The 26,057-nt window shown below is 47.3% G+C and overlaps 2 protein-coding genes across 6 annotated transcripts in view; one reads left to right on the plus strand and one right to left on the minus strand.

Moving 5' to 3' along the window:
* NAA35 (N-alpha-acetyltransferase 35, NatC auxiliary subunit) overlaps positions 1-6,482 on the minus strand; it is a 193,834-nt gene extending 187,352 nt beyond the window's left edge. The window contains exons 1-2 of one of the 5 annotated variants that reach the window (XM_063913776.1): positions 6,461-6,482; positions 1,325-1,459 (exon numbers count right to left, since the gene is read on the minus strand). In XM_063913776.1, coding sequence (XP_063769846.1) covers positions 1,325-1,448 — 124 coding nt within the window. In that variant the 5' untranslated portion in view covers positions 1,449-1,459; positions 6,461-6,482. Of the gene's footprint in view, positions 1-1,324; positions 1,460-6,240; positions 6,430-6,460 lie in introns of those variants that run through there. The other 4 variants (XM_063913775.1, XM_063913777.1, XM_063913778.1 and 1 more) reach the window with 4 other exon arrangements.
* Positions 6,377-26,057, plus strand: part of LOC134894643 (uncharacterized) — a 35,073-nt gene continuing 15,392 nt past the window's right edge. The window contains exon 1 of the mRNA XM_063913780.1: positions 6,377-6,417. Coding sequence (XP_063769850.1) covers positions 6,413-6,417 — 5 coding nt within the window. The 5' untranslated portion in view covers positions 6,377-6,412. The remainder of the gene's footprint in view (positions 6,418-26,057) is intronic.

Consider the following 26,057-nt stretch of genomic DNA (forward strand, 5'->3'; position numbering starts at 1 on the left):
TTTCTTAACACCAGCGCCAGTGTGGATGTCCTCAGCGGGCACCGCAGCCAGGTGCTCGCTGTGCCCTTTATGCCACCAGGGACCCGCTAACCGGGACCCCGGTGTCTGTACTCACCGCACCGCGTCTTCAGCATCTGTTAGGGGTGGCGGCATGCTTTCGGCGTGTGCGCACACCCTGGGGGCCATGTGAAACAGCGCCTCAGGACCTATTTTCCTGTCAGCGGGGATGCGAACCATTAACCCTATAAGAGGTTGGTTTGGTCCCCCCCTCCCCAAGTCCCACAACGCAAGCAGACTGGTGCCAGCCAGTACTGACTGAAAACAGCAAACTAACAAAAACTTTGAAGAAAAAATTCTGGCGCTCTCCGGAGAATGCACCCGGCTCCTTGGGCACATTTTTCTAAACTGAGACTGGTGGAGGGGCATAGAGGGGAGGAACCTGCACACATTGATAATTTCTTAAAGTGCCAGGCTCCAATGGACCTGATCTATACCCCATGGTACTAATCCATCCCAGTATCCCCTAGGACGTTAGAGAAATAGGCAGGATCTTAAAGAGTTAACCATTTAAATTGAAAGAAGCAATCACTTAATAGGACAACATATACCAGATTGATTATTTAAATTTAGCAGTGATCTCGACTGAAATCCCGCCAGTTTCGTAATCTCAGAACATAACCCCCATAGTAAGGAGGTTTGGAACTACCAGGCAGTGTTTACATTGGCTATGCAGTCACAGCATATGCCGAAGCTCTTGCGTTCCCACATAGGAAATCCCAAGCAGATTTATGGGGAAAAAAATAATGACCATTCACTATAAAGTATGTTGTTTTCATTAGCGAAGGGTCATTAACAATTTTGTCATATATAATAATTATGCATACTTTTGGACATACACATTGCTGCAAAAATAAGACAATTTATTTGAAAATGATCCAGCAACTTGGATCATGTAACAATGGTTTTCAGAGAAATATAGTAGAATTTTACCTGTATCATTATTACTGGTCTTATATCCAGGAATATATTTTAATACTTTTAGAAAATGCACCTATGCTTACAAAAGCATTTTCCTGTGTAGCATCCCTCCCTGCCTACTTTCCCTATTTACATTTTGTTCTTTTTATCATGTTTGTTTTTCATACAGGATGTTAAAAATGTTACAATAAAATGAACTGTTGAAAAAAAATACACAGCCTTTCCTTTACAGGACAGAGCTACTGTATTTGGTATTGCAGTTTTCATTTCAATAAATAAAATAAAAACAATATTGTGTCCTGCTTTGTATATACTTTAAGTCATACATAAATATATACATAATTACCACTACAAGCATCTCTGAATTCCTGAGTTATATCTATCCAGTTGGCATTGCTTTTCCCCATCTTGTCCTGCATGGAAAGTTCCCATCCTGAATCATCATCTTCCATGGAAGCTTTCATCACCATGACACCGGTCACTAAGGAAGAAAAAAAGACACAAAATAAAAATAAATTCAGTGAAAGCTCTTATAAATCCAAGTTATTTCTTGCCAAGGTAAATAAATGAAACTGCCAATGACATATATGGAAGTCAGCATACCGCTGTGTACTCCCTCATCATTGCTGCAGTCACGTTGAGCAGCCCCTCTAGTGGTGCCTAGACCAACGTGCATTTACTAATGCAGAGATTCTTATTGTGCCTATTTTACCGCTGAAGAAGCATCTTATTAGCATCGCTATGCAAAAAAGACACACAAGCAGAATAAACCTGATAAAACAAGAGCGAAGACAAAACGTTGTTTTTTTTGGGAGCACTCATTTGTTGAATAAAGAATAATGAAGTACACCTTTATTGAACAAACAAGTGCTCTCAAGAAAAGGTTTTTTGTCTTCACTCTTACTTCCAATTGTAGTCCTATCTACAAAATATTTGGGAGCACCACCAATAAATTACTGCTCTTAATTGAATTTAAAGAATTTAAGTCTTAATATTGGTTCTTTATGCATATTTATTATTACTTTTGTTATGGCTGGTGCTGACCCACATCTTTTTTTCTTGTACACAAGCAGACTACACAGATTAAAATGATATGCAGCAACACGATATTGGGGGTAATTCCAAGTTGATCGCAGAAGGAATTTTTTTAGAAGTTGGGCAAAACCATGTGCACTGCAGGGGGGGCAGATATAACATATGCAGAGAGAGTTAGATTTGGGTGGGTTATTTTGTTTCTATGCAGGGTAAATACTGGCTGCTTTATTTTTACACTGCAAATTAGATTGGAGATTGAACTCACCACACCCAAATCTAAAGGCCCATACACATTAGACGATGACATCGTCTAACGTCTCCCCCTCCCGGGCCGGCCGGTCGGCGGCCACCTGTACGCACTGAGCGATATGACCGCTCATATCGCTCAGTGACGTCACGCCCCCGCCAGCCCTGCATGAAGGTCGTGGACGACAGTCCACATCCTTCATGCATGCCCTACCGACAGCGACGATCGTTGCCGACCCGCGGGGCCACGCATCGGTCGTCGCTGGCGGCATACACACTTAACGATATAATGAGCGACGTCGCTCAAGGAGGGGGAAAATGAGCGACGTCGCTCATTATATCGTTAAGTGTGTATGGACCTTAACTCTCTCTGCACATGTTATATCTGCCTCCCCTGCAGTGCACATGGTTTTGACCAATTGCTACCAAAATTCCTGCTGCGATCAACTTGGAATTACCCCCATTCTGCGTGCGATTGCAGCTGTATCTACATATGAAATGCTATGTTAGTGTTTTCCATGGATACCAAGATAGAATTTGGATACAGCTGCATTCGCACACAAAGCATACACATGGCGCATATCATTTTAATCAGTGTAATCTGCTTGTGCATCTTATTCGCACATAGCAAAGCGAATCAGACTTTTTTCAGGCCAAGTCGCACTGGAGCTGGCAGCACTCATTCGCACTGTGTGCCACAACTCATTACGTACGGAGGCTAGATGAGGAAAGACACATCTGTAAGTGAGCAGACCTCTACTTTTCACACAGCCTTATTGAGGTGTTGACCTCAGAGCGAGTTACAGCATGTTTGTGACAACCACCCACTTGCCTATCGGAAAAAAAAAAAGGGGGTTTAGGCATTATGTCATGGCCACGCATTAAGTTTATTCATTCAGAACCCGAGCGATAGCTATTGAATGGCAACCAAGGACTCAATTCAATTCAGCATGGATTGAATAGTGCCAGGAAGGGGCTTCCAGTGCTATTCAGCATGCTGTTATGTTGGAGAAGGCCAGTTATTGCGGACTAAAAAGGGTGTTTAGTCGTGGGAATCTGCATTCTCCGATTTAAGTGCCCAGCGCAATGGTGTTTCCACTGCGCTAAGGGCAGACTCGCACAAGTACTTTTGTTGGATTACGGCTCACACCCCACACCCCCAGATGGCATCACATCGCGCTGAATTGAATAACTCTGGAAGCTTCCTCCCGGCGCTATTCAATCCGTGCTGAATTGAACTGACCCCCAAGTAGTAAATTAATCACCTGCTGACGAGCCTACAGCATACCACAGCACCATCAGCATTATAGCATAATGTAAGGATCCATCATGAATAGGGAAAACAATACACTGTAGCCTGATACATAGTAAACACTATCACTAGTCATTCCAGCTCCCCATGATTACGGGGACAGTCACACTGTTGACATTAATAGGGGTCAAAGTGAGTCACATACATCTCTCAAATGCATGCATCTGAGAAATGTGAGATTCAATTCGAAAACCCAATTTGCGGTACTTGCATCTAATTTGCACAACTTTTTTTTTCTACAGCATGAGACTTGGAAGAACTGCATGAGAAAGTTGTGAAATCATCCTGGACTACTTTTCCACCAAAAACCCAGGTCAGACCTAGGTTTCAGGACAATGGTTCCAACCCAGGTCAGACCCTATTTACACTGCACCTTGGATCCAGGTTATTCCCAGGTCAGCCCATTTATACCCCTTTTCCACTAGCTCTAAAAACAATGGTAAATGCACGGGGGCGTGCATTTACTAGTGTTTTTATTTCTAGTGGAAATGCCCCCCCCCCTGCAAATTCCCGAATCAAGTGATCCGGGAATCCTACCCGGGTAGCATGCCGAGTTGAACACATGTTCAACTCGGCAAGCTGTGTAGTGTAAACGGAAGCCGTGTCGATGCGACATGGCTCCAGTTCACAGTGTATGGAAGGGCGGCGCTGGGAGATCATGTGATCTCCCAGCGCCGCCCCTGCCGTGTCAGCAACAGAGTCACCAACCTGGCAACGGGTTGGTGAGCTCAGTGTAGAAGGGGGCTCTAGCACGGGTCGCAGCTGTGTCAGTCTCCCGGCTGCGACCCGTGCTAGCAAGTGGAAAAGGGGTATTACACTGAACCTAGGTCTGCCCCGTCAGGCACTCCCCTGAGGCAGACCTCTGCATACACAACCAATCAGCAGCTTTTAAGTATAACTTAGGTTGGATAAGCCAAGTCGAGCTGTTTACACTGCACCGTAACCTGGGTCCAACCCTAGTATCTACCAGGGATAGATTCCCAGGGCACTCAACCTGGGTTATTTTTCAAGGACCCTTTTACACCAAGCTGCAACCTGGGTAGACCCGGCAATAACCCAGGTTATTGCGGCAGTGTTAAGGGCTATGAGAGAGCAGGACCATACAGAAAGCTGTTAGTAACCATAATAAAAGTACTGATGGTGTCAAATGAATGATTTTTGCATTTTTTAGCAATGGTTGAAAAATTACAGCAAGCAAATATGTCTTTCAAAGTCTTGACAGCATTTGGGGGTGTATCGTTATTTGTCAGTGTTTTAAGACTGTTTTGTAAAAAGTTGTAATAAAAACTTTTAACTAAACTATCATATGCAAGTTCTAAAACATCTCTCCCATCAATATAACACCTTCACATACTTATCCCGTATCAATTAACCTATCATTGAGCTTTATTTAGAGAAATTCACCTAAAAACTGACATTTCTTTATGGTAGATGCTAGATTCAAGTGGCCTAAGGGACCTTTTCCATCAGGGGGAGGAGCCATGACACAAGGGGGAGGAGCTAGGCCAGCAGGATAGTTCCTCTACTATCCACGCCACCAACTATTACCTTTAGTAACCCGTGGTGAGGGTACTTTTCGGGTACCCTGTTCTGCCGTAGCTCCTCCCCCGGTGACGTGTCTCCTCCCCTAGTGACGTCAGAAAGTCCCTTCTCCCACTCCGATTTAGAACCAACCATTTCTTTATAGGCCAAGCAGTACTATTTAAACCCCTGCAAGTGCATGATTATTCATTGGGAAAGATGTACTGGAGGTTCAGCACTGGGGATCAGTACGTAATCCCGCTGGACAGGATCCCGGCGGGCGAAATACCGACGCCGGAATCCCGACCACACTATCCAGACAGGGGTGGCGAGCGGAACGCAGCCCCTTGCGGGCTCGCCACGCTACAGGCACGGTGCCTCGCTACGCTCAGCACACTATTATATTCTCCCTCTATGGGTGTCGTGGACACCCACGGAGGAAGAATATGTCGGGATTGTGGCGGTCGGGATTCCGGCGTCGGTATTTCGACCGCCGGGATCCCGTCCAGCGGGATGTTGACCGCATCCCCAGCACTGTGTCCAGACATTTTTACCCTATAATAAATACCCAAACTTTCCACCTGCTCAACGGTGTATGCACAAAAAACAGAGGGAAAAAAATCAGTTTACATATGGCAAAGCAATACAACTTTGGAATTGGACTGCAAATGAAATCCACAGGGAGAATTTCCCATGAGAACGTCTCGCAAGGCCAATTCACACCTGACTAAATTGACCCCATAAGGTCACATAGGTAAATGCTGATGTTAGAATTAGGGACACTGTAGAAATGGAATGAATAATGTCGACATGCTCACAGTCAAGATAACATACACTCAGCTAGTGCTTTTCACAGAGCTGCTGCCCGGCAGCGTGTTGCGATGGTCTTGGTGTGACACATATCATGTAGCTGCTATGTACATTATATACACGGATCAGGGTTCATACTGTCCCTGTAGCATGTAACAAGGGGCTACTCTCCTGCCATCTGCATGCAGCACACATACGGGGCTCCAGTGTCATCTCACACACACACAGTAACGTGCTCTGTGCTGCATGATACACTGCGGCCACTGGCGTGAGTGCAACAGGACGTGCTTTATACTGTGTGTGAGCTGAGCTCAGCCACCCGGCCGCTGCCTGCTCACCTCTATTTCCGACGCCGGCTCTCACACACACAGCTATCTCCGTCCACCTTACGCCGTACCGGGGACAACGTGATGACGTTAGGTGAGGGGGGGCGTGCCACAGATACGCGGACGTGACGGATACACACACACACACACACAAATACACTGTTACAGATATTTGCGTGAGCCTATGGGGTACGTATGTAGTGTCAGGTATAACGCCGGCTGTGTCACATACCGCGAGATTTGGTCTTCTCGCGAGGCTGTCATGTGTCTGCTTGGAATGCGGTGCACGTGCCTGTGTTACTGACGTTACCGTGTCACATGACAGGCAGACGCCTCCCATGCCAAAACAAGGGAAAATAGGCTCACGGTCAACCTAATATGGCAGCGTCATGATAATGGACATACATGGCCCTGATTAGCTGAATGCATATATAGGATGTCTTAAAATTACAATTTGCTAAAAATACAGTTACCAGAGGGGTGCTTTGGTAACTCACCCCTCAGTAAGTCAGCAAGCTCTGTCATAACTGCACGGCATCAGCCTAGGGAAGGGTCCGCGTGGGTGTGGTATGCGTGCGCAAGATCTCGCTAAATGTCAAGTTCAAAAGTGAAGACCAACAGTGCGTGTGGGAAGATGTCTGGCAGCGACTCGATGACTGATAGTAACACCTCAGGCGGCGCTACAGTTTGTGTTAGCGAGCACACAACAGAAAGCTCCACTTTTTTCATTGCTTTTTAACTATCCTGTAACACTTTGCTGTTGCAACTGGCTATTGTGGTGGTGCTATAAAGAGAAAACACTTGCAAGTAAGGGTTCAATGACTTGAGGTTCAAAATTGGTCTTACCGAACCGCCCAGTTTCAGTACTACAAACAAGTTGGAATAGTACCCCTTGTTTAGCTGATGAGGTGGAACTGGAACAATGACAGTCTGTACCAGTTTGTGGATAGCATGTTGTAAAGTTATACTTTCCTCTTGTGGAACTGGCAAGCCTGATTTGAAGAATCTGTGAGGTGGGAGCTCTTGGAACTCCAGTCTGTGGCCCTGGGAAACAAGACTTCTGCTGCGGGGTACACTGGGCTCCACAAGGATTAACAATCGGGGTGTAGAGTAGGATCTTGATCCGAGGCACCAATAGGCTCAAAGCTTTGACTGTTCCCAAGATGCACAGTGCCACCTCCTCTATAACCCCACCTCCGTGCACAGGAGCTCAGTTTGTAAGTTGGTGCCATGCAGTAAGCAGGCAATCAGCAGGAGTGCTGCTCCAGCAGCCCATATTTTAAGCTAATTTCAGGAGAATAGAAGAAATTTGAAGATTTCAAGGGCTGCAGCAGTGTTAGATGTCAGTCAGACATCATTTGCTGCAGCTCCATCACTCCCCCAGCTGCGCTCTATATTCCCGTGCCCTGGTTGCCGGGTAACTACAGCGGAGGCTCCGGTGTCCTTCTGGTCAGTCACACACACTCGCCGCTGGCCTCCGGGATCGCATGGCCGCAGGTACAAGGGGAGGTAAGGGGTCTCTTTGACCCACTGTAAATCGCGATCCGGCGCGGCCGTGGGAGGCGGGCAGCACGCACTGGCGTGGACACTGTAAAGGGCTGCATATCTGTCCCTCACTCCCTGTCAGCCGATATCACACGGAGCTTCACTGTTCTTGGGACTGCTGGGGCAAATCCTCCTCTGTAAAGCTGCCTGCTCGCCAGCGCTGTGCATTTTATAGGACACTTAAGTATTCTACCTGTCAAGGGACAGTGTTAAAAAAGAGTGCATACATTCAGGGTTGTGTGGTACAAACACCCTGTGATATACATCCAGTATCTACTGTGTTTTGTTATATCTACTATTTACATATATAGCTATACTGAGTATTACTTTGTATTGCTAGTCCAGTGCAGTTTTATGGTTTAGTATAATTTCTGCATTGTACGCTTGTGACTATGGGGGTAATTCCAAGTTGATCGCAGCAGGAAATTTTTTAGCAATTGGGCAAAACCATGTGCACTTCAGGGGGGGCAGATATAACATTTGCAGAGAGAGTTAGATTTGGGTGTGGTGTGTTCAATCTGCAATCTAATTTGCAGTGTAAAAATAAAGCAGCCAGTATTGACCATGCACAGAAATAAAATAACCCACCCAAATCTAACTCTCTCTGCAAATGTTATATCTGCCACACCTGCAGTGCACATGGTTTTGCCCAATTGCTAACTGTCTTGCTGCTGCGATCAACTCAGAATTACCCCTATATACGTGTGTGTGCATGTAGCTGCTGCGTGGCTGCCATCTCGGGTATTTCACTCAGCTTGCTACTCCTATATTCTGTAACCTGAGGGGGATAAGTGTGTCAGGTTTATTAACTGATATAGGTATTTCACAAGATATACTTACTGTGTATTTATTTATTTTTTTGTGATTTATAGTCACCATATATTTCTTGGATTCCTGGTTTGTGCTGGCAGGAAAGTCACACTACACTGGGAGTTCTTGCTAAGGTATATTGCTGCTAAGATTGTACTAGGTTGCCTGATATTGTGCTTATCATTATGTCAGCTGCACTGGACTAGCAATACAGAGTAATACTAAGTATGGCTATACAGACAATAGATATATCAATGCACAGTAAATACTGGATGTATATCACAGGGTACTTGTACTACATAACCCTGACTAAATGCACTCTCTTAACTAACACAGTCAGCAGACATGTAGAATACTTAAGTGTCCTGTAAAATGCAAAGCGCTGACATGCATGCGGCTTTACAGAGGAGGATTTGCCCAAACAGTCCCAGGATCAGCTCAGCTTGACCTAATGGTGCCCAAACGCTGACAGGGAGTGAGGTAGAGAGGGCGGGAAAATTTACTCTAAATGGCACCCTGGGACTGGGGGAGGGGCTACAGGTCAAAGCCTTATCTCCCTGCTGGACTTCACCACATGGTACTGTAGGCTGTATAATAAACGGTTTTTAATAAAACCCTTGCCCTGGTGGTCTAGTGGGGTCCCTGTACTGCCACAGTGTCCATGCCAGCGCGCGTGGCCCGCCTCCCACCAGCCGCACTGGATCGCGATTTCCTGCGGGTCCCGCCTGGAGACCCTCTTACCTTCTCCCTGTGTGCGGCCACACGATCCAGGAGGGCAGCGGTGGTGTGTGTGACTGACAAAAAAGAACCAGAGCCTCCACTGTAGGTACCCGGCAACCAGGGCGCGGGAGTGTACAGCGCCGCTGGGGGAGGTTATGGAGCTGCAGCAGATGTCTGACTGACATCTAACACAGTGCCTCTGCTGCAGCCCTTGAAGTCTTAATTTTTCACTTTGAAAAGCTCTTCTCAGGGCTGCTGGAGCAGCCCCCCTGTTGTATGCCTGCACTGCATGGCACCAACTACAAAACTGAGCTCCTGTGCACGGAGGCGGGGTTATAGAGGAGGCGGCACTATGCATTCTGGGAACAGTCAAAGCTTTTAGCCTGTTGGTGCCTCGGATCAAGATCCTACTCTACACCCCAATGTCATTCCCTGTGGAGCCCAGTATACTCCGCAGCAGAAATAAAGTTTAATAAACAACGTTGTTTATTAGAAAAGCATCATAGATATTATGCATTGTACATAAAATTCTTCAAACACAACAGTGATTACAAGTTACACAAACAAGGCAGCATTGTGCATAAAATTCTTTACACACAATGTGTGTGAAGCATTTTATGTACAACGCTACATAGTTATGACGCGTTGTACATAAACCGCTTCACACACAACGTTGGTTGCAAGTTACACAAGTCTATATATCTGCATAATGACTCATACAATGACTTATTGGGAGACGTCTTACAAAATTTGAAACAAAGCGATCATTACGTTTTGTATCAACACTAAAACGGGCCAGTACATCTGCATATTTGTAATTTTTACACATGAAAAATATAAAGTATACGCAATATTGATTGCAAACGGTGCTGTTACAATTTTGCAACTGTTTATTTTGGTGATAAATACTTTTCTCTTACGTCCTAGAGGATGCTGGGGACTCCGTAAGGACCATGGGGTATAGACGGGCTCCGCAGGAGATAGGGCACCTAAAAAGAACTTTGACTATGGGTGTGCACTGGCTCCTCCCTCTATGCCCCTCCTCCAGACCTCAGTTAGATCTTGTGCCCAGAGGAGAATGGGTGCACTGCAGAGAGCTCTGCAGAGAGCTCTCCAGAGTTTTCTGTGGAAAAATAATTTTGTTAGGGTTTTTTATTTTCAGGGAGTCCTGTTGGCAAACAGGCTCCCTACATCGTGGGACCGAGGAGAGAGAAGCAGAGATGGCTTGTAAAGTTGGGCACTGCTTCTAGGCTACTGGACACCATTAGCTCCAGAGGGAGTCAGAACACAGGTCTCACCTGGGGTTCGTCCCGGAGCCGCGCCGCCGTCCTCCTCACAGATGCCGAAGATAGAAGCCGGGTGAGTATTGAGGAAAATACTTCAGGCGGCAGAAGACATCAGATCTTCATGAGGTAAGCGCGCAGCGGTAAGCTGCGCGCCATTGCTCCCAGTCACACACACACAAGCAGGCACTGAAGGGTGCAGGGCGCAGGGGGGGGGGGGGCGCCCTGGGCAGCAATAAACCTCAATTTGGCCATAAATACGATGGATTAGGCTGTGGGACAGTAAATCCGCGAACCCCCGCCATTTTATTAGTATATGATGATGGGACCGAAGCCCGCCGTCTAACCAGCGTCCGCCAGCACTAACCAGCGCCATTTTCTCCACAGAGGCTGCATGAGAAAACGCTGGCTCCCTGTTCTCTCCCCTGCTGAGCTTCACAGGTTGGAAAAAGGAGGAAGGGGGCACTTTGGCGACGCAGTGAGTGGAGATTACAATTATAAACATATAACAGCGCTATCTGGTCATATACTGTATTCCAGTGTTTTTAAGCGCTGGGTGTGTGCTGGCATACTCTATCTCTCTGTCTCTCCTAAGGGCCTGTTTGGGGTTTTGTCCCCTTATAGGTAACTCCCTGTGTGTGGGGGGTGTCGGTACGTGTGTGTCGACATGTCTGAGGCGGAAGGCTTCTCCAAGGAAGAGGTGGAGCAAATGAGTGGTGTGTCCCCGTCGGTTGTGCCGACTCCAGATTGGATGGACATGTGGCATACGTTGCATGCAAGTGTGACATCTTTACATAAAAGGCTTGATAAGGCTGGTTTAGGGGGGACATCAGGCGGTCAATCCTCAGATTAGACCGACTCACAGGGCCTGTTGGGGTCTCAAAAGCGTCCCTTAACACAAGACACTACTACCGACATGGATTCTGATTCCAGTGTCGACTATGACGAAGTAAAATTGCACCCTAGGGTGACTAAAACTATTCAGTGTATGAATGTGTTGCATATTGTGGATGAACCCTCGGTCCCCGACACAAGGGTACACATGTTTAAGGAAAAGAAACAGATTATTAATTTTCCCACATCTCATGAATTAAATGAGTTCTTTGGAAAAGCTTGGGAGACTTCGGATAAGAGACCGCAGATCCCCAAAATAATTTTTATGGCATACCCTTTCCCTAAGCAGGACAGGGAGATTTGGGAATCATCCCCCACTGTGGACAAGGCCCTGACGCGCTTGTCCAAGAAAGTGGCGCTACCGTCTCCTGACACAGCGGCCCTTAAGGACCCTGCAGATCGCAGGCAAGAAACTACCTTAAAGGGTATTTATTCTCATACGGGTGCTGTGCTAAGACCGACGATTGCGTTGGCATGGGTGTGTAGCGCAATTGCAGCTTGGACAGATGAGCTGACAGATCAATTTGATACTATGGATAAGGATACTATATTCCTAACTCTAGCCCATATAAAAGACGCAGTCTTATTTATGAGGGATGCTCAAAGGGACATTGGATTGCTAGCTTCTAGGGCCAATGCCATGTCTATCTCCGCGAGAAGATCCTTATGGACTCACCAATGGACGGGTGATGCGGATTCCAAAAAACATATGGAAGTACTACACTATAAGGGTGATGTATTGTTTGGGGATGGGCTGACGGACCTGGTTTCCACAGCTACAGCAGGTAAATCAAATTTATTACCATATATTCCCCAACAGCAAAAGAAAGCAACACCTTATCAGATGCAGTCCTTTCGGTCGCACAAGTCCAAAAGAGGTCGGGGATCCTCTTTCCTCGCCAGAGGTAAGGGCAGAGGCAAGAGAGCACCTGCTTCGGCAGGTGCCCAGGAACAAAAGTCCTCCCCGGCTGCTCCAAAACCCACAGCATGACGCTGGGGCTCCCCTGAGGGAGTCCACGTCGGTGGGGGCACGTCTTCGACTTTTCAGTCAGGCCTGGGTCAGATCAGACCTGAATCCCTGGGTGTTGGAAATAGTTTCCCAGGGTTACAAACTGGAATTCGACGAGGTGCCCCCGTGCCGATTTTTCAAGTCGGCCCTACCAGCTTCCACATCGGAAAGGGATGTAGTGTTAGCTGCAATTCAAACGCTGTGTATACAGCAAGTGATAATCAAGGTTCCCCTGCACCAGCAGGGAAGAGGTTACTACTCAACCCTATTTGTGGTCCCGAAACCGGACGGTTCGGTCAGACCGATTTTGAATCTGAAATCCCTAAACCTGTACATAAAAAGATTCAAATTCAAAATGGAATCACTCAGAGCGATAATAGCCAACATGGAGGAGGGGGAGTTTATGGTGTTTCTGGACATAAAGGATGCGTACCTTCATGTCCCCATATATGCCCCCCATCAGGAATACCTGAGATTCGCTGTACAGGATTGTCATTACCAATTTCAGACGTTGCCGTTTGGACTTTCCACGGCCCCGAGGATTTTCACCAAGATAATGGCGGAAATGATGGTGGACCTGCGCAAGCATGGAGTCACAATTATCCCATACTTGGACGATCTCCTGATAAAAGCGAGATCAAGAGAGAAATTACTGAGCAGTGTGGCGCTCTCTCTGAGAGTGCTCCAGCAACACGGTTGGATTCTAAATCTACCGAAGTCACAGTTGATTCCGACAACTCGTCTATCGTTCCTAGGTATGATACTGGATACGGAACAAATGAAGGTCTTCCTCCCAATAGAGAAAGCCCAAGACATCCAGAACATGGTCAGAGACCTGCTAAAACCGAAAAGGGTGTCAGTTCACCAATGCACTCGAGTTCTGGGGAAAATGGTGGCGGCCTACGAGGCCATTCCCTTCGGAAGGTTCCATGCAAGGACTTTTCAATGGGACCTTCTGGACAAGTGGTCCGGGTCCCATCTGCATTTACATCGGAAAATAACTCTGTCCCCAGGAACCAGAGTGTCCCTCCTGTGGTGGTTGCAGAGTGCTCACCTGCTGGAGGGTCGCCGGTTCGGGATTCAGGACTGGATCCTGGTTACCACGGACGCGAGCCTCCGAGGATGGGGAGCGGTCACACAGGGAAAGACTTTTCAGGGTCTTTGGTCAGACCAGGAGTCCTGTCTACACATCAATGTGTTGGAACTCAGGGCCATTTACAACAGCCTTCGACAAGCAGAGAGTTTTCTTCAAAACCTTCCGCTTCTGATTCAATCAGACAATGTCACAGCAGTGGCTCATGTGAACCGCCAAGGCGGCACAAGAAGCAGAGTCGCAATGGCGGAAGCCACAAGGATCCTTCGCTGGGCGGAAAATCATGTAAGCGCTCTGTCGGCTGTCTTCATTCCGGGAGTGGACAACTGGGAAGCAGACTTCCTCAGCAGACACGATCTCCATCCAGGAGAGTGGGGACTTCATCAAGAAGTCTTTGCAGACGTAACACGTCTTTGGGGAACTCCTCAAATAGACATGATGGCGTCACGCCTCAACAAAAAACTTCGGAGGTATTGCGCCAGGTCTCGGGACCCTCAGGCAGTAGCAGTAGACGCACTGGTAACACCGTGGGTGTTCGACTCGGTCTACGTGTTCCCTCCTCTTCCTCTCATCACGAAAGTGTTGAGGATCATAAGACGAAGAAGAGTACAGACGATACTCGTTGTCCCAGACTGGCCTCGAAGGGCTTGGTACTCGGATCTACAAGAGATGCTCACAGGAGACCCCTGGCCTCTTCCTCTGAGGGAAGACCTGTTGCAGCAGGGGCCCTGTGTATTTCAAGACTTACCGCGGTTACGTTTGACGGCATGGCGGTTGAACGCCGAATCCTAGCAAAAAAGGGGATTCCGGAAGAGGTCATCCCTACTTTAATAAAGGCTAGGAAGGAGGTGACGATAAAACATTATCACTGTATCTGGCGAAAATATGTGTCTTGGTGTGAGACCAAGAATGCACCTACGGAAGATTTTCATTTGGGTCGTCTTCTCCACTTCCTACAGACAGGAGTGGATGTGGGCCTGAAATTAGGCTCGGTTAAGGTACAGATTTCGGCCCTCTCGATTTTCTTTCAGAAGGAATTGGCTTCTCTTCCAGAAGTCCAGACGTTTGTAAAGGGAGTGCTGCACATCCAGCCCCCTTTTGTGCCTCCAGTGGCACCATGGGACCTGAACGTGGTGTTGCAGTTCCTAAAATCACACTGGTTTGAACCGCTTAACAAGGTTGAATTGAAATTTCTTACCTGGAAGATGGTAATGTTGTTGGCCTTAGCATCAGCAAGGCGAGTGTCAGAATTGGCGGCTCTATCATACAAGAGCCCCTACTTGATTTTTCATGTGGATCGAGCTGAATTGAGGACACGTCCGCAATTTTTGCCTAAAGTGGTTTCGTCGTTCCATATGAATCAACCTATTGTGGTGCCTGTGGCTACTGGTGACCTGGAGGATTCCAGATCCCTGGACGTAGTCAGGGCCTTAAAAATTTATGTAGCCAGGACGGCTAAAATCAGGAAAACAGAGGCTCTGTTTGTCCTGTATACGGCCAATAAGATTGGCGCTCCTGCTTCAAAGCAGACTATTGCTCGCTGGATCTGTAATACGATTCAGCAGGCTCACTCTACGGCTGGATTGCCGGTACCAAATTCGGTTAAGGCCCATTCCACTAGGAAGGTGGGCTCTTCTTGGGCGGCTGCCCGAGGCGTCTCGGCTTTACAACTTTGCCGAGCGGCGTCGTGGTCGGGGTCAAACACTTTTGCTAAATTCTACAAGTTTGATACCCTGGCTGATGAGGACCTAGCGTTTGCTCAGTCGGCGCTGCAGAGTCATCTGCACTCTCCCGCCCAATTGGATGCTTTGGTATAAACCCCATGGTCCTTACGGAGTCCCCAGCATCCTCTAGGACGTAAGAGAAAATAAGATTTTAAACCTACCGGTAAATCTATTTCTCCTAGTCCGTAGAGGATGCTGGGCGCCCGTCCCAGTGCGGAAACTCTGCAAGACTTGTATATAGTTGTTGCTTACATAAGGGTTATGTTACAGTTGACATCGGTCTTGGACCGTTACTGTCGTTTGTTCATACTGTTAACTGGTTATGTATGTTCCAGGTTACATGGTATGATTGGTGTGGGCTGGTATGAATCTTGCCCTTGGATTGCTAAATCCTGCCTTGTATTGTCCATCTCCTCTGGGCACAGTTCTCTAACTGATGTCTAGAGGAGGGGCATAGAGGGAGGAGCCAGTGCACACCCATAGTCCAATTCTTTTTAGGTGCCCTATCTCCTGCGGAGCCCGTCTATACCCCATGGTCCTTACGGAGTCCCCAGCATCCTCTACGGACTAGGAGAAATAGGTTTACCGGTAGGTTTAAAATCTTATTTTTGAATTTAAGTTTAAAAATTGTATTATAAAAAAAAAATTGTATTCTAGCCTTTGGGAATAGGGTGCTGTCAGGGGCTAGCCCGTAAGAATCAAAAAAGTAACATTCACGCTGTTCATTAAAATAAACGGTCCACCAGTGCTCACCCGGCTGCCCGCTGCTATGTATATTGATTACAAACGTGCAGGGGTATTGCGACAGTTTACCGGTCGGTAACATATCGCATAGGTACCTTTAAAAATTAGTTGCGTTATTGGGTCTGCGTACAGTATGCAGTTTATCGGTAATGTGTTCATCTTGCTGTTGCGTAATGCTGTTTGTTAAAATATGCGATAAATATGTTAAAATATGAAATATAAAAATTATTTATTTAATTTATAAATAATCATACAGCACATCATGCCTTTGATTAATTTTGATGATATCAAATATTGCGTATATTATCACATTTACTGTCCGGTCTAACGCTTCAGCAAAATGGAATTAGGCACGTAGAATCCCCGTTCTGATTAGCGAGAGGTGCTCAGTGCATTCCTGTGCAGGTGAAAGATCAAAAGCGAATAGCGTGTAACCGTTGAGGTACTCTTCACGGTCAATTAGTATACCTGAATCTGATTTCTGCTTATTTGTGATCTGTATGAGTGACATGTACTTGCGAACCGCGTTACCGTGTTCAAAGGTGGGTTGAAACGGCTTGGCTGGATGTGGGGTTCCATCCAGGTAAAGGGACGCAAAGATTACATTTTTATGTTCAAAACGTAGATGGTTCCTGTCATAGGCTCCTGAAAACGCTTTGTTGTCTACAAACGCAGCTATAACTGTTTTTGGTACTTGGCCTAAAAACAGATTTTCTAAATTAAATACTCTACTTCCTGTTGGTACGCTGTATATTTTCATACCAACACAATCAATCGCGTATTTTGCGTTGCCATTTAACAAGGCCTGAGTGCGTCCGATCCGGATGGCGGGTGAAACCTGAACTCTTTTCACAAACAGGGACGCCACGACAATCTGAATTTTAAAGGCGTCCGCCTCCGCCGACATTAAGCAGAATGATTCTTTGTTTCTGGTGAGTTTTATCTTCAAATCAACAGCGTTTAAGATTACCTTATGTTGATAGAAAAGGTCACAGTGTAGTGGTCCTAGTAATTCCACCGTTTGACTTTGCGCCGTTGCGCTTGCTCTTTTTATAAATCTGGTGTTTAGCCCATCCAGCGCCCTGGTGTTGTGTTCTCCAGCCACATCTTTGTAAAATAATCCTGTTGTGTGTTTTGTGGATAATGCATCTGAGCTATAATTCAGTATGGTCTCTATGTAGGCCCCATAAGCGTAAAGATTATTGGATTGTGATATGAGTCTATCGCCCAAAGAAACATCCACCTGGTTGAATAAAGTTGCTATGGGGTAATTAATAAGGGTTGCCCGTGCCCCTTGCGGTATCGGATTGTTATCAGACCGTACGAGCTAACAGGTTACGTACAGTTATGTACAGCAGCGTGTTGTTCAGATCGTAGTAGTGCTCACCGCTGGCCGCTATATAGATTTCAAGCGGAGCTGTCTCGGATAACGCCGCTAAAGGTTGAACTTCGTCGTATAGACTTTACGCTGGTTTGCGTCGGGGGCACGTCAAAAAGATCAAGCTCAGATGATTTTGCGCATTCCACGGATTCGTTATGTATGAAAGACATGCTTAAAAAATATCACCAACTTTCCTCTTCGGATTCCTTTTTTTATTTAAGTTGTGCCTGTCCCGTGTCATGCTGCTGCCGCGGCCACCATACTTACCCCTCCGGGCGCGCTGGGTATCCGTGCGGCCGTCCTCGCTGGCAGTTCCCGGCTCCCGGCGCTCCGTCCGGCCAGCATGAGTGTGGACGTCGCGGGTACGCCCGGCGTCCATGGAAGGTGCGGGTGACGTCATCAGTACTTCCCTCCAATCAGGCACTGGCGGGAAGTTCAAATTTAGACACCGGGCCGAGCTCCGGCGCCTGAGTATCATCTATTCTCCCAAGAGTTGTGATCTCCAGTGCTCCCGTATCCCTGTAGTCTCCAGCCTTCTCAGCGTCTCCAAGCGCCTCCAAGCACCTCAGTGCCTCCAAGCATCTCAGCGTCTCCAAGTGCCTCAGCGTCTCCGAGCACCTCAGTGCTTCCAAGCACCTCAGCGTCTCCGAGCACCTCAGCGCCTCCAAGCGCCTCATCGCCTCCAAGCACCTCAGTGCCTCCAAGCACATCAGTGCCTCCAAGCACCTCAGCGTCTCCAAGCGCCTCAGCGCCTCCAAGCACCTCAGTGCCTCCAAGCACCTCAGCGCCTCCAAGCACCTCAGTGCCTCCAAGCGCCTCAGCGCCGCCAAGTATCTCAATGCCTCCAAGCACCTCAGTGCCTCCAAGCACCCCAGTGCCTCCAAGCACCTCAGTGCCTCCAGCACCTCAGTATCGCTCTCAGTGAGCTTACGGTACTCTTCACCAATTCATCAGCGCCTTTTCAAGTCTTGTCTTTCAGGAGACCTCCAGCGTCCACACGTGCCTCCTGCCTGCCGTCCAAATCCTGCATGAGGAAAACCTACATTCGGCCATCTCTGCTGCGACCCAGTTGCGGTTCCTCTTCCCGGTCACCGGAAGAAACCCCGAGTCCACAACACTCCCAAACCAGGTCAGTGATATCCCGGTTTTTGTTTAAAAGGGGCATGCACCAAGGCGGAAGTTATGTCGAACGCTTCCGTTTTCTTTTAGCCGCCCCTTTCCGCGTATAAATTAATCCGGAACCATCTTGCTTCGCTTGGTTTGCTTCATGTAATTTATTCACAATGGCTATTTAGCTTGTCCAATGACGTCTCTTGCGATATCGTGTGCTGCATTCTTCACGTGGGGTTTTGCTAACTCCAGGCCTCTTCGAAAAAGCGGCACAGCCTTTCTGAGCAGACTTCGAAATATACCGCCTAATCCGCAACCGTACATGTATGCACTGCCGAGAAAACCGGGTAATCCATTACGGGCTTGAGATATATAATATTGCGCATAGAGGGGGTCATTCCGAGTTGATCGCTAGCTGCCGTTGTTCGCAGCGCTGCGATCTGGCTAAAAATTGGCATTTCTGCGCATTTATGGGTACAAAGCCCGTTGTGATTGTGCACAGGTTGTAGCAAAGTTTTCAGTTGCACTGACGGCCGCAAGAAGATTGACAGGAAGTAGGCGTTTCTGGGTGTCAACTGACCTTTTTCAGGGAGTGTTTGCAAAAACACAGGCGTGTCTGAAAAAGCGCAGGTGTGGCTGAGCGTTCGCTGGGCGGGTGTATGACGTCAAATCCGGACACGAATAGGCTGAAGTGATCACAAGCGCTGAATAGGTTCAGAGCTAGTCTGAAACTGCACCATCTGTTTTTGCAGAGCTCGGCTGCACATGCGTTCGCACTTCTGCTAAGCTAAAACACACTCCCCAGTGGGCTGCGGCATAACGTTTGCACGGCTGCTAAAAACTGCTAGCGAGCGATCAACTCGGAATGACCCCCAGAGAGCAGGATCGCCATAATTTTTAACAGCAACCATTCTGTTAAGTTAATAAAATTCAGTTTTGCGGCGTCTGAAGTGTAGTTTCACGATCACTTTCACAAGCATAAATGACATGTTCTCGTTCTGGTCGTTCTTTATCTCTATGGCTATCATGTCAAAATGCATTTTGCACAGTGGTTAGTAATTGGGCTTCTCGTATCGTATTGTGATCACCTCATTGTTATAACCCTTAATTTCAACAGTGCGAAGTAGCGGTACATAACTATCCCCGACCCTCTGGTGTTCGATAATGTCTGTGTACACGTACAGCGTATATTGGCCGCCTTTGATGTCGGCGCATGGTTTAGAAATCTTAGTTTTAGGTTGTAAACCAAGGATCCTTGTCAGTTTATCACCAGCTGTAAGTTGATACAGCTGCTTACTATCGCATGTAACAACGCGTTAAAGCAGAACGTATGTTAGTCTTAATCCACCCTCCAGTTTATGCCGCCCAATTTCCGCGTTGATTACGTTCAGTAGCGCATCGATTGTTTTATAAAAACCGGGTTTAACACACACGTTGTGAAATCCACAACTGACTTGGAAAGCATGCCGTCCTGTGTTATTTGTAGCCTACAATCTTGTATATCCAAAGTATTCCACGTGTGCGGGTATTGCATCTTTGTAAGAGCCACTTCCCATTCGCCATTTAAGTCTATCGGTTTAGCCAATTTTGTCGTATAGTTAGAAATCTTATTTTGCGAAATGTGGCTGCTGAAGCATTACTCGGCAGTGTTATGTAGAACGATTTATCATCCATCGTCCTCTTTGTTTATATATCTTTTATCTCTGATGCCGCGACCCAACTGTTAAATTTTGCGGGGTATCCCCGCCACTTGACTAACGTGTATTTCTGACCTCTGTCTTATTTTTTTTAATCTTTTCAACTTTGTAAACCCTGTTATAGTTTTTTGGTATGCTTTGAAGCTCTTCGGGATAAAAACTGCCTGTAATAGTCTCACCGTAGAGATCCTCCAACGTGTAAAGCAACTTAAGACCTTTCGTGTTCACGCCTTGTATTACAAATATCTCCTCAGAAAAACTCTGTTCGTAGCCTTTCTGAAATATGTCTTTATATTTAGAAATACAGACGTGGTCACCAACTCCTAAACAAATGGGTGTTTTCTTACTTCTAAAGTAATCACCATAGGTCGTCTGTAGCTTTTTCGGCACCTCTTCCTGCTGGAATATTTTTTCAAAAGCATTAGCGACTGTTGCGTCGTTCTTAGCGGTCAGACTTTCAACCCAGGCCCTCTTACTGAATATATCGACGGTTAATATGTATTTAATACCATTGTTGTATTTTGACAGATCTATGAGCAAAACCAAATCGCATTGCCACTGTTGATTTATACCTGATACACAAATCATGTTCCTTTTATAGTTTTTCTTGCCAGTTTGTGCAACTTGTATGCGTCTTGTTCTTGTAACCACTTTCTTACGTCGGATCTTTTAAATTTATTTTTAACCGATCCATAATATTTATCAATGCCGCTGAAACGACCTGGTTTTAATACTGTGTAATATGCTTCTTTCATCCGCTTGATTTGATGCGTGGCGTTGCGTGACATTCTGCGACTGGTGTTACGTGACATTCTTTTCAAAGCAATTATCTTTTAATACAGTTTGATATCAAGCTCTATAAACTTTATATAAATTTTATATAAAATCAATATCATACTCTAAATTAATATCAAAGGGGGCATGGTACCTGTCAAAAGCAATTAAGTTTGATAAAAAGGTGCTCTATATTTACTACCCCTGACCGTTCAAGGTCGGTCATTAAAGGTGGTTGGGGCGGTGACCTCTAGACCCGCGTATTCGCTGATCCTGGGCCGGGCTGGCGTGCTATTAAACCGTCAACCACCGAAATAACTCAGAAGCCAGAGACTACCAAAGTTTAGCATCCGGGAGAGAGGCAGCCGGTCCCAAACCACTCCAAGAGTCAGAGGCCCATTGGAACCCAGTTGGTGAGAAGATATCACTGCAGGACTTTGGGAGAGATCAACGGGATGACAGCAATTTGGTACACGCCTTTGAGACTGTTAAAGTAGTTAACAGCAAGGTAGTTGATGCTTTACCATCCAAGGGTGTACCATATTTTGTTTTGGAAAATGATTTGCTATATCGTGTCGCTACTTTACAAGGGAAAAAGGTAGATCAGCTCTTGGTTCCCCCGAAACTGGAGCAGTTGGTTTAGAAGCTGCCCATACGCATTTGTGGGGTGGCCATCTAGGGGAGGAGAAAACACTCCAATGCATCCAGTTAAGGTTCTTTTGGCCCAGCATCTATGCTTCCGTTAAGCAGTATTGTCAGGAATGCCCAGTCTGCCAGAGGACAGCCCCTCGGCCAGAGTTTATAGCTCCACAGTTACCCCTCCCATCATTTCCGTACTTTTTGAGTGGATTGGTTTGGATCTGATAGGGCCAGTGGAAAAATCTGTTTGATGGCACCAATACATATTGGTGGTAGTTGATTATGCCACCAGGTACCCAGAGGGTATACCCCTGTGCAATATGAAATCTGGCACTATTGCCAGATAACTACTAACCATGTATACCCACTTTGGTAGCTAAAAAGATTTCAGAATGCCAGGTACCCACTGAAGTCAAGCTTACTCCTGAACAGAAATGGGAAGTGGTGAACTTGGCAAAACGCTACCAAGATGTGTTTTCTGCCATTCCAGGAAAGACACAGATCATCCAATATGATGTTGTGACTCCACCCGGAGTGGTCATTAAATAGAGGCCATATCGCATACCCGAAGTGAAGCGGGCAGCGGTAAAGCAGGAGGTGGAAGAGATGTTACGATTAGGGGTTATAGAGGAATCCACCAGTGAGTGGAATAATCCAATTGTTCTAGTACCGAAGCCTTCGGGTGCCTTACAGTTCTGCAATGACTTCCGTAAATTAAATCAACTGTCCCAGTTTGATTCTTACCCTATGCCCCGGGTTGATGAGTTGGTAGAAAATTTAGCCAATAGTCAATATCTCACTACACTTGATTTGACAGATTCCGTTAACAGAAGCTGCTAAGGCAAAAACAGCCTTCTCTACCCCAGAAGGCTTATTCCAATATAAAATATATGGTGACCCTCAACATTCCAGAGAGGTATGAATAAGTTGCTGCAGCCCCACAGGGAATATGCAACTGCATATTTAGATGTAATTGTTATTTCTCTGACGTCCTAGTGGATGCTGGGGACTCCGTAAGGACCATGGGGAATAGACGGGCTCCGCAGGAGACTGGGCACTCTAAAAGAAAGATTAGGTACTATCTGGTGTGCACTGGCTACTCCCTCTATGCCCCTCCTCCAGACCTCAGTTAGAATCTGTGCCCGGCCAGAGCTGGATGCACCTAGTGGGCTCTCCTGAGCCTGCTAGTAAAGAAAGTAATGTTAGGTTTTTTATTTTTTCAGTGAGATCTGCTGGCAACAGACTCACTGCTACGTGGGACCGAGGGGAGAGAAGCAAACGTACCTGTTCACAGCTAGGTTGTGCTTCTTAGGCTACTGGACACCATTAGCTCCAGAGGGTTCGAACACAGGCAAAGGTTCTCGGTCGTCCGTTCCCGGAGCCGCGCCGCCGTCCCCCTCGCAGAGCCAGAAGATCAGAAGTTGGTGATGAAATCGGCGGCTGAAGACTCCTGTCTTCATTAAGGTAGCGCACAGCACCGCAGCTGTGCGCCATTGCTCCCACTGCACACCACACACTCCGGTCACTGTAAGGTGCAGGGCGCTGGGGGGGGGGCGCCCTGGGCAGCAATAAGAATACCTTTGGCATAAAAAAGACACATAATACAGTCTGTGGCTGTATATGTGTAAAACCCCCGCCATTTTTTAGTCAGAAACAGCGGGACAGAAGCCTGCCGCTGAAGGGGCGGGGCCTTCTTCCTCAGCACAGCAGCGCCATTTCTCTTCACAGCTCCGCTGGAAGGACGCTCCCCAGGGTCTCCCCTGCAGTCTCCTGGCACTAAGAGGGTAAAAAGAGAGGGGGGGGCACATAAATTTAGGCAAAAGGTGTATTGATACAGCAGCTATTGGGAAAAATTCACTTCTGGTAGTGTGTATCCCTGTGTATATAGCGCTGTGGTGTGTGCTGGCATACTCTTTCTCTGTCTCCCCATAGACCTTGTGGGGTCCTGTCCTCAGTCAGAGCATTCCCTGTGTGTGTGCTGTGTGTCGGTACGGCTGTGTCGACATGTTTGATGAGGAGGGTTACGTGGAGGCGGAGCAAGTGCAGATAAATGTGGTGTCGCCCCCGTCGGTGCCGACACCTGATTGGATGGATATGTGGAAGGTCTTAAATGACAATGTAAACTCATTACATAAGAGATTTGATTATGTTGCTGCCGGGGGACAGCCGGGCTCTCAACTCGGGCCTGCCCAGGCGCCTCAGAGGCCGTCAGCGTCTCAAAAACGCCCACTATCTCAGTTGGTTGACACAGATGTCGGCACGGAGTCCGACTCCAGCGTCAACGAGGATGAGGCACTATTACAGCCCAAAATGACTAAGGCCATCCGATACATGATTATTGCAATGAAAAATGTATTACACATTTCAGAGGCTGACCCTGTCCCTGACAAGAGGGTAAATATGTTTGGGGAGAAAAAGCAGCCAGTGACTTTTCCCCCTTCACATGAATTAAATGAGTTATGTGAAGAAGCGTGGTCTTCCCCTGATAAGAAAGTGGTGATTCCCAAGAGAATACTAATGGCGTACCCTTTCCCGCCAATGGATAGGTTACGCTGGGAATCCTCCCCTAGGGTTGACAAGGCCCTGACGCGCTTATCTAAAAGAGTGGCCCTGCCGTCTCAGGATACGGCCGCCCTAAAGGAACCTGCGGATAGGAAGCAGGAAGGTATCTTGAACTCTGTGTATACACACTCTGGTACTCTACTGTGACCGGCTATTGCTTCAGCTTGGGTGTGCAGTGCTGTTGCAGCATGGACAGATACTCTGTCAAAGGGGTTGGATACCCTGGACAGGGATACCGTATTGCTAACACTTAGCCATATTAAAGATGTCGTCTTACATATGCGGGATGCCCAGAGGGACATTTGCCTGCTGGGCTCTCGAATAAATGCAATGTCCATTTCTGCCAGGAGGGTCTTATGGACTCGGCAATGGACAGGGGATGCCGACTCTAAAAAACACATGGAGGTTTTGCCTTATAAGGGTGAGGAATTGTTTGGGGACGGTCTCTCGGACCTCGTATCCACAGCGACAGCTGGAAAGTCGACTTTCTTGCCACAGGTTTCCTCACAGCCTAAGAAAGCACCGTATTACCAAATGCAGTCCTTTCGTTCTCAAAAAAGCAAGAGAGTCAGAGGTGCATTCTTTCTTGCCAGAGGCAGGGGTAGAGGAAAGAAGCTGCACCATGCAGCCAGTTCTCAGGAACAAAAGTCCTCCCCTGCTTCCACTAAGTCCACCGCATGACGCTGGGGCTCCACAGGCGGAGCCAGGAGCGGTGGGGGCGCATCTCCGAAATTTCTGCAACCAGTGGGTTCGCTCACAAGTGGATCCTTGGGCTATACAAATTGTATCTCAGGGATACAAGCTGGAATTTGAAGTGACGCCCCCTCACCGTTACCTAAAATCCGCCTTGCCAGCTTCTCCCACGGGGAGGGAGATAGTCCTGACGGCTATTCACAAGCTGTACCTCCAGCAAGTGATAATAATGGTACCCCCCCTTCAGCAGGGAAGGGGTTACTATTCCACACTGTTTGTGGTACCGAAACCGGACGGTTCGGTAAGACCCATTCTAAATTTAAAATCCTTGAACATTTACATGAAAAAGTTCAAGTTCAAAATGGAATCGCTCAGAGCGGTCATTGCCAGCCTGGAAGAGGGGGATTTTATGGTATCTCTGGACATCAAGGATGCGTACTTGCATGTCCCCATTTATCCGCCTCACCAGGAGTACCTCAGGTTTGTGGTACAGGACTGTCATTACCAATTCCAGACGTTGCCGTTTGGTCTATCCACGGCACCGAGAGTCTTTACCAAGGTAATGGCGGAGATGATGGTACTTCTCCGGAAGCAAGGAGTTACAGTTATCCCGTACTTGGACGATCTCCTCATAAAGGAGAGGTCCAGAGAGCAGTTGTTGGTCAGCGTAGCGCACTCTCAGGAAGTGTTGCTACGGCACGGCTGGATTCTGAATATTCCAAGGTCGCAGCTGATTCCTACGACGCGTCTGCCTTTCCTGGGCATGATTCTGGACACAGAACAGAAGAAGGTATTTCTCCCGGAGGAGAAGGCTCAGGAGTTAGTGACCATGGTCAGGGATCTCCTGAAACCAAAGCAGGTGTCGGTGCATCACTGCACGCGAGTCCTCGGAAAGATGGTAGCTGTCATGACTGAGGTTTTGTGAACCCGGTGTTAGTGAAGTCTGTGCGGGCGACTGGAGGATTATATGAATACTACCACTGACCTGGTTTGGGAATGTTGTGGACTCGGGGTTTCTTCCGGTGACTGGGAAGAGGAACCGCGGCAGAGATGGCCGAATCTAGGTTCTTCTCATGCAGGATTAGGTCGGCAGACAGGAAGCACGTGTGGGCGCTGAAGGTCTCCTGAAAGACAGAACTGGAAAGGCGCTG

The sequence above is a fragment of the Pseudophryne corroboree genome, chromosome 1 (assembly GCF_028390025.1).
Source record: "Pseudophryne corroboree isolate aPseCor3 chromosome 1, aPseCor3.hap2, whole genome shotgun sequence".
Taxonomy (NCBI): Eukaryota; Metazoa; Chordata; class Amphibia; order Anura; family Myobatrachidae; genus Pseudophryne; species Pseudophryne corroboree.